The sequence below is a fragment of the Zootoca vivipara genome, chromosome 1 (genome assembly GCF_965207765.1).
Source record: "Zootoca vivipara chromosome 1, rZooViv2.hap1.1, whole genome shotgun sequence".
In the NCBI taxonomy this organism is placed as follows: Eukaryota; Metazoa; Chordata; class Lepidosauria; order Squamata; family Lacertidae; genus Zootoca; species Zootoca vivipara.
In genome coordinates, this window is record NC_142582.1 from 84922988 (window position 1) to 84938338 (window position 15351).

At 40.6% G+C, this 15351-nt stretch overlaps 1 protein-coding gene across 9 annotated transcripts in view; it reads right to left on the reverse strand.

Annotated features, from left to right (window-relative positions):
• The window catches only part of PHF21A (PHD finger protein 21A), a 172620-nt gene that overhangs the window by 20507 nt on the left and 136762 nt on the right, over positions 1-15351 (reverse strand). For 5 of the 9 annotated variants that reach the window (XM_060274634.2, XM_035115643.3, XM_035115670.3 and 2 more), the window contains exons 6-9: positions 10150-10323; positions 5012-5266; positions 3695-3784; positions 1339-1638 (exon numbers count right to left, since the gene is read on the reverse strand). In XM_060274634.2, coding sequence (XP_060130617.1) covers positions 1339-1638; positions 3695-3784; positions 5012-5266; positions 10150-10323 — 819 coding nt within the window. The remainder of the gene's footprint in view (positions 1-1338; positions 1639-3694; positions 3785-5011; positions 5267-10149; positions 10324-15351) is intronic. The other 4 variants (XM_088669312.1, XM_035115652.3, XM_088669333.1 and 1 more) reach the window with 1 other exon arrangement.

Consider the following 15351-nt stretch of genomic DNA (forward strand, 5'->3'; position numbering starts at 1 on the left):
GGAAAGGTGATTTGACACACTTATGTCTATTTAAAAAATAACCGCTCATGGCAAATTTGTCAAGCTTAAAAGACTGAAACCAAGCAAGCTTTTGAAATACAGATTATATATGCCAATAAAGGTGTTAAACTGAATTGAAAACAAATTGAAATACAGATCAGTAGACTCAAAGGTCAGTTTAAAGTGCATTTGCACAAAAAGGCCTACATTTGATATATGGAATTAGAGGAAATTTTCAAATGTCCAGTTATAAACTACTTACAAAAGGTTAGCTGAAACTGATGGTAATTAAGTCATCTGCGTGTCTGCTTCATCATAAATGTCAACAAGATTATGGATAAATATTATTTGATGGTTAATGTTTCATGCTGAAGCAGCAGAAAAAGCACAAAACGAGTAAATTTTAATTATTCTGATGTACTATATATAAAATCTGCTCACTCATTATGAATTATTGGTACATTCCCAATCCCTGTCTGAGGAACAAGGCATCCCTATTCACACATTGTATCTCATGATTGGCATGAGACAGAGAACAGTGCTGTGACTTGCTGGCCTGTCCACCAGCGTCCTCTCCTGCCAACCCTGCCCCATCCATACATTGCAAGAAACCTCTGAACAGGAGAGCCTACCCTATATGCATATCCACCCCTGTGATATAGAACCCAGTGAAATCAGGATTATAAATTTGGGATGGAGGAAAATTTCACTTGGCCTGCATTTTTAAGCAAATGCACCTACCCAGACTAAATAAACAGATTGAAACATAATTATACTTTGGAATTTGCACTTCCCCAATTTTTTCAATATAGTTCTTGGCTCAAAAAAGTATCAAAATGCATTAAAAATGTGAAAATTGCTTTAGGATAAAATAGGCTTTTCAAACGCCAGTTTGGAAAATACACAAATACATATTTTGATATTAAAATACATATGTATGTGCTTAAAAACAGAGTTTTGGACAGTCTTTTAAAAACTGCTCAGCTTAATATGGAAACAGGATGGAATGCACCTATGAGCACACACAGGAAATGGACACAGCCTGGAAATGGACTGATCCACCCATCCACATTCCAACGTGTGCAGGGAGCCTGCCCAGGTTTCTCCAACATATGGACAGTTTAAGTGGCGGTGGAAGGGGATGGGATGGCTGGTATGGAAGGCCTAGTGGGCACAGCCCTGTTCTCAGTTACACGAGATTGCTAACCACAGGAGAGGCAATGAGAGGACAGGTCTTATGTTATGGTTAACTGCATTTGTATCTCCATTAATTCTATTGACTTTAGGAGAAGGAAACGATTCACAGTTTAAACTACTAATGCATTTCTCCATCTGTACCTGTTTCTCAACATTTGGTTTGCTGATTTGTAGAGTCTGAGGTCCAGCAAGCCTGGTACCTGGGGCTGCTATAACAATGCTGGTGAGTTGTGCCATTGGAAAAGTTTTGGCTATGGTTGCTGTTTGCCCATTCACTACACGGACTGGGTGTATGGAATTCTGAGAGGAAGGTAAGGAGGTGGGTGTGAATTTTGTTGTCAGCATCACAGGCCTCTGAATAAGCTGAGGAGCGGCGAGCATAGGAGGAGGTGGGGCTGGGGCGATAGGAATGTTGTTCTGGGCAACAGGTTTAGGTCGAACCTACATAAGAGAGAGAGAAACCCATATCAGAACACATGGATAAGTAAGATATAGTACTTAACACATAACTTATGACTGTGCCAACAGATATGACGCAGATTACAATAGTGTTTGTATTATATAGTGCTACACATCTGCACTGGAAAGAACTACAGTAGGCCCAAAACTTGCACACAATTGCAGCCTTGCATACTTCGCCAAAATAGAAAGCGGGTGGGAGACTGGAAAAAACCGTCAGAAGGGGCCACGCAATCTTTCACAAAAGCCTCCAGAGCCCTCATGTGACCTTCCAATCCCAGAAAACAAGGCTCTTTCAGCGTCCAGTTTTCCTGCCATGGAAAGAGTTTTTAAGCCCTCTGCCTTACTTATAGGACTCTCAGAAGGTTGCATGAGGGTCCAGGAAGGCCCTGGAGGCTCCCAAGCTCTTGCCCACTCAGTGCGCCGATATCAAGATGGGTAGGAATTGTTTGCAGAGGAAGGCAAATCCAGGTTGGGTGTGTGGTTTCCTGACTTTGAATGATTTTGTCTTTGCATGTAGACCCCTTGGAATGTAACTCTCACGTACATTTCAGGCCTACCACACTTTTAAAACCGGCCCAAATCTTGTTTAATTCCAGCTATGACTGTTGCACTGTGTTCACCTTCCACAACCTACTGCCCTCCGGAGGTTTTGAACTACGATTTTCATTCTCCTTCACAATATCCCATTGTGATTGTTTGTGGCTGAAGGGAATTATGGTCCAAAACACTTGAAAGCTGCCAGGTTGGTGATGGCTGCACTATACATTAACTGCTAGTGCGCAAATGTTAACTACACATTCTTGTACAGTAGTACTCAGTTTAAGTACACAATTGGTTCCGGGGAGCCGTTCGCTCCCTGAAAAGTACTTAAACGGAGCAGCAATAGCGTGCATGTGTGAAGCGCCGATAGAGCGCTTCTGTGTATGCGCGCACCCTGGAACCCGGAAGTAAACACTTCCGGGTCCGCAGAGTACTCAAACCGAAAGTACTCAAACCACAGCGGACTTAACCCGAGGTATGACTGTACATTTCTACAATACTGCCATCATTTTGTATGCTACATTTTGTATGTTAATTGTGTATGTTCACATATTCAATGTTAATCATAGTATTTCTAAAATCCAGGGTGTATAAATTGTTATATATTCTAATTTATTATTAGATCAACTGTGTTGGCAAGAGTAGCTAGTTTCTGAATTGCACAGCCCTCTCCTCCAATCAGGCATTACCTTTTTGACCTCATCTAACTTTCTTTGGGTTAAATGCAGGTGCCTAGAGCATTGGATGGGCATATCTATAGAGCAGCAGTTAATATTTTTACGCTTTCCTCTCTTTCATAACTGGGTAAAGATTGTTGACATTACAACTAGGAATCTGAATAACAACTACATTAAAAATAAACAGTGGGGTAGGAGAAGAGATGTAGCTTCAATGAGATGCAGATGGCATCCTCTGAGATAGCAACTAAATTGATTCTAGTAATTTAAAATACAGCAAACAATCTATTATATAATGCCTTCATCTTTGGGTAAAAGATCAGTTTTTTTTAAAAAAAGTTGCAGCTCAAGTTATTTCTAGATAAAATCTGCTCCTCTTTGGAAGAAAGGAGCAGGAAGCTAGAAACTACATTAATTAGATTACACAGTTACGTTTTGCTTAGCAAAAAGGCTAAGGATTCACATTAAATAGGGGCTCTTTAATCAAAGAAACTATGAAAAATATTCAGCACTCAATAACCTTATAACAAGCAAGGCATTTCTTCATCATCTCGTCTTTAATTCAGTTCTTACAGAACTAGTGAAAGGTAGAGAGCTGACAGGGAAACAAAAATATGATAGCAAAGCTGGAGATTTAATCTGGAAAGCAAATTAGGTAGTGTTCAATTATTAGCAAGTATGGTGTTGTACTTCTTCAAAGTCACACTTTAGAGTTGGACATAATCTATTTTCCCCTTTATATATGCAGCTGCTTCATTTTACAGCTTTTAGGACAAACTCCCCACTCCTACCCCTTTTCCTGTTTTGGACAAACTCACCTGTGGAAGAAAATTTGGGCGAGGTGTGAGTCTGGGAGGAGGGATGAACTGTGGCACTTTGATGGGCTGAGGAGGTGTAGCTTGAACCTGCTAACAATAAGAGTGGGGCGGGTGAGAAGGAAGACAAATTTAAGCAAAGGGAACAGGTGTGATGAGCAACTTCAAAGCTATTCGGGCACTACCTTCCTCACAGTAAATAGATTCTTGCTCTTAAAGCCATTCTGAAATAAAATGGCATTTCATGGGCACAATGAAGCTAAGTATCCTTTTGTTTCACCAGGATGTAAAACCCAAGACCTCTACTATTTCAAAAAAATATGCCGTTATCCTTGACATTTTTCAATTCTCCTCTTTGTTTTACAAGTCAAAGCGCTATAAATAACCACAAAGAATAATCAGGTTTGGCTGCTCATTCAAAAGGAGCTGCACATGGTGCTTAATTGTGCCAAGGCTACATAACTTGGGGGGTGTTTTGAAATATTTGATTGATAAGAAGGCATAAACAATAATATTCAAAATTGCTGGAAGGATAAGTGTTAGGTACTAGATAAATTATTTAGTAAAATGGATTCTGGTTCTCTCTTAAATGTGTAGAACACTGTTTTCATATACAGTAATTTGCTTTGGGAATTAAATACTTTAGGGTATAAATGGATTTCATTACAGCTGCAGCTCTGGATCAATTCTTATTTAAAACGCAAAGCTCCGTTTAAATGCCTGGCCTTCCTCACAAGGATATATTTTCCACTCAAGTTACTTTTTACATTTCTGCAGGTTTCAACTGTTTAGTACTTTGTGAAACTGATTATCAGTGTTACTAGTTAAGTCACAAAGCGCCCCTGAGAAAGAGTGGTGCGCAGGTTGAGGAAGATGTTGACTAGATCCCATCATGCAGGTTGATGTGTCTGTGGGTCCAGCAGCAGCAAAAAAATAGACAACGTTGGTGAGCCTCATTGAAATAATTTTAATTTAAGCAGTGAAAGGAACCTACATTTAAAACCATAACCGAAATAAGTGAAGTCCATGCATGGTCCTACATGCCTTCATTGGCAAGCAGAGCATTGTAAAAAGTTGGAGTGAAGGTGCGTTGTCAATTATCTTTCAGCACACCAAGGGAAAATATGATATGATAATAATCATTTGTCAAAGTAGTAAATTATTTTAAAAATTGAAAGCCATTAGAGCAAAAGTATCCACATTAAACAAAGTTTCTCAATACCTGTTTATGCCCCAAAGGGCACGCATCTCTGTTTCAACAAGGGAAATTTAAAAAAATGGCTCACATCCTTAGAACACTAGGCAACAAAGACGGCTTACCAATGTGACTGTATTTTTTGCCACTATTTGAACTGCCTCTGTTCCTGGACCAGTGACTTTATTTGTTGTCTGGAGGTTGACTGGCGTGTTCTGTGCATCAGTGCTAAGGACAGTTTTCTGGTTGCTATTGATGGCAGTCACCATAGCAATTGTAGGTCTTGGACCCACAACAGAGGCAGGCATGGTTGCTGTTGCTGCTTTCAGGACAAGAGGTAGTGTCTTAGTGGTGATCATAGAAGCTGTAGTTACCGTCTTCTAAGAGAATAAAAACAAAAACAAAAACACTTTGGAACCTATTCATCGCAAACTGGACAGAGTTTGCTCTAGAAATTCACAAGTGAGAAAGCAGAAGCTGAAATGCAAGGAAAATGCAACTGGGAAGATTTTAAACACTGATTTCTTACCTGTCAAAGCTGTGTGGAATCAGCCCACTCCTTTACAAATACTTTCAATAAACCTTCCACATATAGACGTGCAACCACATAGGAAACACCATGCCAAGGCTTGCTTAATCCATTGGTGAACTGTGTGTGAAATCAATCAAGTCTTGATAGTACATGCTTTGGTGCACATAATGTCCCCATGTCTCTTGTCAATTCCATGTCCCCCAAATATTAGTGTATCTATACGATGCTATAGGCAGTGTCAAATGGATTTGTTTTGAACCAGTGTTTGTAGGCTGTGGTCAAATGGATGAGAGTTAACAGGCGAATACTGAATCCAGGCAAGATGGACATTTGGTTGCTAGGGAATTTAGGAGAATTTGCCTAGAAATGTCCTTGACAGAGCACTGAACTAACTGTTCAGTAGCAGACAGGAGTCTGAGAACCTTGGCCACCAACAGTTGTAATAGTGGGCACAATGTACTGGGGAGGATCAGCAGTGTGTGTGTGTGTGCTTGCACTCAGCAAACATGGAACCAGGAACACTGAGGTACAAAGTAGATGCAATGTGTACTTAGCAGAATTTTCCAAGTATTTGATATTGAATTGAGTTTTTTATTGTTTTTGCTGTTGCTCTAATGTTCCTTTTTCATTATCAGATTTAATTGAATTGGTATTTTATGTAATTTTATATTGTTGAAACACCTTCAATTTCCTGTGATATATCTATTTTTAAATCACAAAAGTATCAAGGCTAAAATAAGAGGCTTTCAGCATAATCAGTAAAAGCACGTCACAACTACATTTTAGCATCACTATTTTGACAGTGTTTTCACTAGTTCTTATGATTTACACAACACATTCCACAACTAAAAATAATCAGGTCTGCTAAAATCCCTTATTGAAGAGCTTATTGTGGTTGTTGCACAATGTGGAAAATGCTTTGTTTATAATTATTTCAAATGAGAAAGCACATATTTAGCTAGTTTTAAAGAAGACTAATTTGGAAAGCGTTGCAGATTTCTGAGTAGACAATTCAGAGATGCATGTGTGTGTAACGTAAGTTATAACTTGGTTTTCTCTATACACATTAAAGGAATGGGTTGCAGATTCAGTGCTTTCTAAGAAACACCCTAATTGGACACTGGCAAGGAAAGAGTAGAAGCAATTTCAATACAGTGTCGCTAGAGGGCTCTTTAGCATTGAACATAACTTTGTACAAATGCAGAAATGACCTGGAAGTTAATCTCAAAGTGCACAGCACAGAATACAGAGAAGAACATGAGTGTCCCTTTACAGTCAAAACTCTAGATAAAAGCAGACACCAATAATTTAAAAATGACTCACAATCTACCTGAAAGATATACTTGTTAATGCATACTTTGCTCTCTCACATTTTAAACATTATTTTGCTTCAGTTACTTTAAAAGCACATCGAGTGGAAAAGTCAGATGAGAGTCCGACAATTCTGAGCAATATCTGAAGTGGTCCTATTCAGTAATATATATCAACTTCCAGGTGAATAATTCCCATACAAAGCAAAGCCTTGCGAATGAAAGAGTAAGTATTCCACCAACTGTTCTGCAATTCTCTGTATAGACATGAATTGACGGCTTTCTCTCTCTCCAGCTATGATCTAGCAATGCCAATTCCATTATGCTGAATGAAACCAAGGGGGAGAAGGAAAGGAGGGGCAGCAATTTTTGCTTGCTTGCTGCCCTTGAACTATTTCCATTCCAGTTGGTTGTTATAAGAACTTTGTAACAACATACTAATGACTGAGTTGGCTTTCTGCTTCGCCTTCCCACCAATTCCCATTCTCTTTAGTGTCACTTAGTTTAGGTTGTAAGCCCGAGGGCAAAGATTGATCTCTGTAAGCCTTTTTGGGACCCTTTCTTCAGTTGAAAAATGAGATAAAATTGTATATATTAATAGCAATGATGCCCTGATACGCTGCCGTCCAAAAGGGCCAACACTGCCTTACATGAAGTCAGACCACTAGCGCACTTAGCTTAGCACTTGCACTAACCATAACTGCCAAGTTTTCCCTTTTCTCACGAGGAACCCTATTCAGCATAAGGGAATTTCCCTTAAAAAAAGGGATAACTTGGCAGCTATGGCACTAACTAGCAGTGATTTTTTCAAGCAATCCAGTTAGTAGTCTCTCCTGATCCTAACTTGGAGATGCTAGAGATTTCAGGCAGAAGTCTTTCCTAACCCTAACTTGGAAATGCCACAGGTTGACTCTGGGAGCTTGTGAATGTAAAGCATCACTGCCACTGAGCTGTTGCTCCCCAGATGAAGTTTCCAAGAATAGAACTAAATGAAATAAATGCCAAAAAACAAATGCCTCATGTCAAGCTCCTCATTTGTAACATCTTGTGCATGTGTCCAGATGCCATCACCCTGTGCACTTCCTTGCTTCTGCTCCATATATTTTGCTGCTGATAGGGAAACATAGTGTCATGGCATGTTACTGATGGAAGAGGGTTTTTTTTTTTAACAAGGGGCCACCATTTTCAGTAACAGCCAGCCATTGTGTTAGTTCTGCCCACAGGGTCTCAAAGAGCCAGCGGGAGCAAATAACTGCTCACAAGGAAAAGGCTCACATTCTTGGCTGCCCCAATGCTGCTTAAAAGAACAGCAATTTTCCTTTAAGCACTTCCAGTACTCTAGAAGCTAGTGAGAAGGAGCAATAGAAAACATCTAAGCTTACCTTTCTCCAAACTCGGGGCACTCCCTGGCCGAAGTTGTAGGGAGGAGGCAGTCAAGTGGCTCTCAAAAGAGAGAGTATCAAACCAACACCATTTCTGTTTCTTAGAACCTTTCTAAATACCTTATTTTCCCCCAAGATCTCCCAGTCTCTAGAGTATAGTCTCTATCAAGCTGAGAACAGAAAGAGGAATAGTTGTTCCCTGTTGAGATGAGAGTTTACTCTCTTCTGCCTCATTATAAGCCATATATCAGAAGCTAGACTGTCAAATGTCTACACACAAATAACACAGTACTTACTGAAATTTCAGCAAATGCCCTCAGCAATTATAGAAGCAACTACATTAATCTCTGTTATTGTATTTGTGGGGAGAAGACAGTGGGGGGCAGTTTATGTGGATCCTTTCTATGTATTTCTTTGTTTATAGCCTGATTGGTTTTATATTATTATTTCTGATATTCTGTTTCATGTTGCTAAAACATACTGAACCAAGATCTCTGGACACTTGTAGTTCCCTAGTTAACTACTGAAGGCAATCATTTCCACAAAAAGAGAAAACTCAAGACAATTCCAGATTATTTTTCAATGAAGGACACCTATCCTTGCAGGAAATGCTGGACTAGGTGCACTGTATTCTGATCCAGTTCTTAAAGCAAGAGTGTATACTCAAAGCACTTAACACAGATTAGCTGTGCCTTAACTGTTAAAGACAACCTGGTTAACCTGATGTGCAGTGTTGCACATCAGTTCATCATGAGGGTCCTAAATAAACATTAAAAAAACTAAAGCATGCAAGATTCATATAATACTGTTACTTCAAAATCCAGCAATTGACAGCTTTCTGGGGAAGCGGGGAGTGATCCATGCTTAGACTCAAGATCATAAAGTGCTCTTGTTTCACTTAAATGCTACTAGTTACAGGTAGGTAGCCGTGTTGGTCTGACGTAGTCGAAACAAAATAAACAAAATCCTTCCAGTAGCACCATAGAGACCAACTAAGTTTGTCATTGGTATGAGCTTTTGTGTGCATGAAGAAGTGTACATGCACACGAAAGCTCATACCAATGACAAACTTAGTTGGTCTCTAAGGTGCAACTAGAAGGAATTTTTTATTTTGTTTTAAATGCTACTGATAGCTTTGTAGCACAATCCTACACATGTTGATTCAGAATTGAGTCTTACTGAATTCAATATGACTTACTTTCTAGCAAGTGTGCACTGGATCAGGGGTTCCCAACAAAATTTTCTCGAGGACCCCTCATCGAGCCGCTATTGTGACAAGGACCCCCATTAATTCCTAATCCTAAAATTAAAAAGTGAGAGCCAAATTAAGAGTCTTTTTATATTTTATATTTATACGTTTTTTACAGTTACGATTTAGGTTCAATGGACACTGACAAGATCGGTTCGGGAGTCACTGACTTACTTGCTTGAACATCAAATGCATTATCTTCCTCTTCATCTGTAGGCCATTGTCGTTTTAACGAACCACTTTTTAACCAACGGTCCATTTTTAACTATGCGAACTGTAGCTTCTGCGAAAAACAACGCTTTGTTTACAAACACTTCTGTTTTGCAAAGAGGCAGCGTGCGCCAGGGAGGAGGGAGGGGAATGGAGAAGACAGGGTACCTGCGCAGTAGCGCACAAATGAAGCCGACACGCGCAAAGCATCTTGGGGAGGTGAGCGTTAGTAGAATGCGTGCGCTGCCTCTTTGCAAAACAGTAGTGTTTGTAAAGCGCCACCTAACGGCATACAGCAGAACTACTGCCTCTATCTAATTCTAGTTTTGCGCTAGACTCTGCTCATGCAGGAAGCGGCCAAAACAAAAAATCTGTTATCATACGAAATATATTTAATATATATTTTTATTCTAATAGCATCTTGCGGACCCCTCTGGCATAGCTCGCGGACCACCTGTTGGGAACCACTGCACTGGATTATGATAGGTTAACTCTGATTTTATGTTCTCTTCTTTATACAGTGATACATTTATACAGGAATACATTTTGAAAATTAATGTAACACCTTTAACCACTTTACCTGTGATCCAAGCAGGTTTGCAGAGGCTGCAGTAGTTTGCTGCTGCTGTAGCTGTAGTGGCTGTGGAGTTTGTATTTTATTTTCTGACTGTGCCAATGGTTGTATTTGAAACTTACTGTCCGGCTGTTCCTGCTTTACCATCAAATTCTTCCGCAACTGTTCAACCACTCTTTTCTATCATGAAAACAGACACAAAAATACAAGGCATTATTTAACTCGCCAAACACTATATACACTTGTTTATAATTTATAGTTTATAAATCCATTTACTGTCTGACTTTCAAAGGATTAATCTAGGTGGCCCAAGCCAACTGCGTCGGCACTGTCCCTTATGTGTGATACAGTAGCTGTTACAATGAGAGTGTAACTGACAGGCAGCAGTGGCAGAATAGACATGTCCTTCAAACAAGATGTCATTTAGCAATTAATTATGGCACCACAGCTACACATATCTGTAGGATCACTGAGCTCTCTCAACCTACTGGGTACTACTTAATGAACTCCTCAGTTCATTCAGAGTATTCAAGAGGGATCCTAAAAGTATGGTCATGTTTCGGATCAAGGAAATAAATGAAAAAAATATACTGGCTCATTAAGCCAAAGTGCTACCAAATACTTTGCCCCCACTTACAGAAGGCATATCAAGATGGATTAACAAATATTGGCAACTTTAAAAAATCTTTTAAAAAAACTAAACACTGCACACATCAATTAGAGAACTCATTTTTCCCCAAATGGCTGAATGCAGAAGCAGAAACCATCAAATATGATAAGCAATAATAATACAGCCCTCAAACCAGAAGTTACATGCACTTAAATTGAAACCCCCTCCCCCATGCACTATTGTTCCTACACAGTTCATCCTAGAATCTGTGGTGCAGCCAGGACATTCACAGTTCAAACAACCTGCCCGGTTTTCAATCCTGCACAAACCTATCAGGCTAATTTCATGCAGGCGGTAAGGAGGGGGAAATGAGAGATAGGGCAGAGAAAGGAGTGAGTGTGTCCTACCCACATTTGGCTTCATCCCCACCCACTGCTGGCATGAGGTCCCTGAAAGATTATATGGAAGAGAATGGAGCACCCTCAAGCAAAAAAAAAAGTTTCCACACTCTTGTCTTAAAAGTAGTTCAGTGTTTCATACAGCAATAACCCTGAACTCTTAAGAGTACCCAATTCCCTACAAATTTTAACTCCGTACCTTTTCAGCTACAGCAGAATCTATTTCAGGTTCTTTGGATTTCTCCTCCCCCACCCCCTTTGGTGGTCATTGGCCAACTCTTAAAACTGCTCAGCCATTGCCTACTCAATCCATTCAGACATTCTTTTATCAAGTTCTCCACCCCACCCCACCCCACCCCACCCCCACCACTTTACAGTGGTGTATAATCCAGACTTCTGTCATTCTAGAACTCTATGGCTCCTGACCTGTCTAGGTGACATTTCTAGGCACTTGGGTCCTCTGAAATGACTGCTTATCTCAGACTTGCAAATAAGGAAATTCAGTCACTAGCTAACTTTAGCACCCCACCAACCCACATTTACCTATGCTGACCATTTGTGGCTCAGTGGTGGCCAGAAAATACGTACTGTATGTTATTTTCCTTGCCTGGCTACCTATAGACGATTCTTAGGTGCTGCAACCTCCCAACAGTTGGTCTTCGCCCGCAAAAGGCGCACTCCTCCATTGTCGCCCAAGACAGGCGGGTGTCAATGCCTTGTCTGGCTACCTATATGTGATTCTTATCAGGCAACCAAGCAAGTGGCTATTTAAAAGACTGGTTTGTAGTTTATCGAACCATGTTGCACTACTGTATCTGAATTTATTAGACTATTTTACCTGAAAACCTACACATGAAAATGAAATATAGGCAGCTGACATCAAGCAAAGAGATCTGCTCCATATCTGAGTTTATATGTGCATTCAACCATTGATCAGTCATTTAAGGTTGCTTTCTGAAACATCAAGTCTGTTATCAAGCTATTTAAAATGCTTTGTCAGCAAGCAGAGACAGGAACAAAAGGAACATTTCCAGAAAGCAGAGAAATGTAGAGGAAGTAATAGAACAGAAACCAGTTACACCCGCCAAACAATGACTCCTCCACCTATTAACATCACGGAGACTACATTACTGTGTCGAACAAGATCAGACAGCCTCTTTTTATTTTCTATAGCTATATTTATGAAGTTCGGGGATAAGGGTGATTTTCTACCAGTTTCATAGTTCAAGGAAGCCAGCAGCAGAGAGCTAGCATTCATTTGCTCTGTGTCCTTTATCACAAAACAAAAACAGCAGGGAAAGAAGGGGAAGCTAAGCTCACATAACTCATGCGCCAAGCTGCAATCATAAGTGAGAACCAATCAGAACAGGAATTTGGTTGAGTAGGAGTCAAGTGAGTCATATCACATTCACAACTCTTCCTCCCCCAGGCCCTGAAACAAAGCCCAGGAAAGCTGTGGAGGAAAATAGGAATGAAACACCTGAAAACTTTCATTAGTTTTACAGAACTAAAGACTTGCCTAACTTTTTGTCCCCTCCCCTAATTTATTACAAGACAGTTCCTTGGCCCTTTGTTTAAAGCAGGCATCTCCAGCCTTTTCAGACCCAGGACTCACTTTTAACCCAAACATGCATTTGGGGGCCTACCTTGGATCAGGCCACACCCCACTACACTGGTGGCCAGTGGCTTAAAGGGACTACCTGCGGTTTATGTTTTAGAATTGCAAAACTAAACACTAATATGAAGTGGTATGTATTTTATAAGCAAACATGTACTGGTAGCCAGCCAAATACCCTTCAAAGCTTAAAAACAGGGTACCTGATACTCAGAGAAAGAGACAGAAGGAGCAAGAATGGCTGTGCAATCCCTTCTGTCTGTATAAATGAGAGAAGGTTGTGTGGTCTGCTTTCTCATGGGTTTGATCTTTGTATAACATGGGGAAATGCTTTCGAGGAAAATATTATTCAATCTATTTATTTCCTCCACCACACAATGCATATCATATGTAACTTAACTCCCTTTCTTGAGATGCCTGCACTGTGCTTAGGTTACTTCATGCTTCTGATAGTGCCACAGTTGCAGTCTACTTTGTGTTGACCTGTGATACCACATACAGGTCGCATTGCTTGCCGGCTGAGAACTTATGAACACACAGAATAACAGCACATCTGAAATGAGCTTAACATTTTATGTGGGCTCCGCTCTTTGATGCATCGGACCTTTTCCATTGACCCATTGTGCCATGTTGGCTTGTTATGACTGGTGTACCTGTAGTACTCTGCTGTGTGGAGGCACCAGCTGCTACTGTCATGCACTATGGCCATCATTACATCAGAGCCCAACACCACTATCCATCTTCAATTGCCATTGTGCCATCAAAGCAGCTAAGCCAATGGCATCCATAGTAAGGTCAAAGTCCAGACCACCTGTGACATGAGACCAGGCTAGGGAGTGGAGTGCAATTATGGACAAGTAACACAATTAAGCAACTTTTATTAAAACATATGATATTATACACTTCTGAAGGATATTTTGTTGGCACAAATTGGTTATGCATTTTGGGGGCCTTGTGACTGACCATGCTCCTTGAATCAGTAATAATCATTATGTTCATTTTCTCCACATACATTGTACTGCTTGCACATTCTTCTGCTTCATTTTTACCACACCTGTTTCCTAACTACATGAATATTAGAAAACCTCATGTCCTCGGACATATGTCACTTGCTTCGTTTCATTGACAAAGCTACCTTAAATCAAGCTAAAAGTACATTTTGTTCAATAACATTCTTGAAGATAAAGCTGCCAGGACTGTATCTGCTTTGTGAACACACTTTGTGCTGTTAAATGTACAGGAGATTCAAGATCAAAATCAACAGCTCCTGGTCTATGCATAATTGCACACACACTTTTCTAAAGTCTACATATTTTAAATATCTAAAGTCCAGGCAACTCTTTTGAAACACCCTGTAAGCAAAAAACAGTATAGTTAAGTGCATCATTTAATTTTTCCTTTGTGTACAAAAGTCATGATGCTAACTGCAAAATACTACAGTATAAATATGAAACATACCTGACTGCTAATGGTGAGCAGCAACTGTCCCTTGGCAAACACAACTGAAGACACAGAAATATAACCTTCCCCAGCCTGCTGCCCCTCCAGATGTTGTTGGACTCCATATCCCATAAACCGCAGCCAGCCTTGCCCATGGTCAGAGATGATGGCAATTGTAGTTCAACACATTTAGAGGGCACCAAGTTGTGGAAGGCTGGCCTAATGTTCCAACCCTACCTGAACTGCCCAAATACCAGGTTTATCTATTTATAGGCACTCCACAAGCCAGTTATTCATTTCTTCACTTTGTGAAAGCACTGTGGGCTCAGAAAGCCCACATTTCAAATAAACATTACTTGGGCATATGGGGGTTCTCTCCTGCACAACCGGCAGCAACACTTACAGCCTCGGCTGGTCGTGGGGGCGTCTGGGACATCCCACCAAAAATTAAATTTCAAATCTGCCAATCGCAGTCAGTCTGGTGGGTGTGGTTTGGGAGATGGACCTGAGGGTATCCTGGTATATGGGCTCATGGGGGGGGGGGAATTGTTTGAAAGCCCAGACGGGAGCTAACAGGCCATAAAATTTCCCCAGTGGTGGCCAGGTGGGTCTACCCTATTTGATCTGTGTCATAGGAGCGGGGGGCTTTAACACAGGATCAACCCCAGGCATCCCCAAACTTTGGCCCTCCAGATGTTTTGGACTACAATTCCCATCATCCCTGACCACTGGTCCTGTTAGCTAGGGATCATGGGAGTTGTAGGCCAAAACATCTGGAGGGCCGCAGTTTGGGGATGCCTGATCAACCCTAATGAGGCAATCAGTCAGCAATTAGGATCGACCGATTCAGGATACATACCCAATGTCTAAGCCAAAGCCTACTGTAATCAATAAAGTTGAGGCCATTTTTAATCCCAAGCTGTTGTCATGTCCTTTTTGGTACTCTCACACCACCAGTCCCCGGTGAACCTGGGCTCACCATGCCTGGGCCCGCAAAGAACTAAGTAGCATTGCAATTATTAACTCCTAGTGCAAACAGGAAACAAATACTGGGTAAATTCCACACAAAATCTCTTGAAATCAGCCCCACATGTTTATTTTCTTGAGAAGAAATTGATCTGGCTATTTAACATTATGCTATTTAG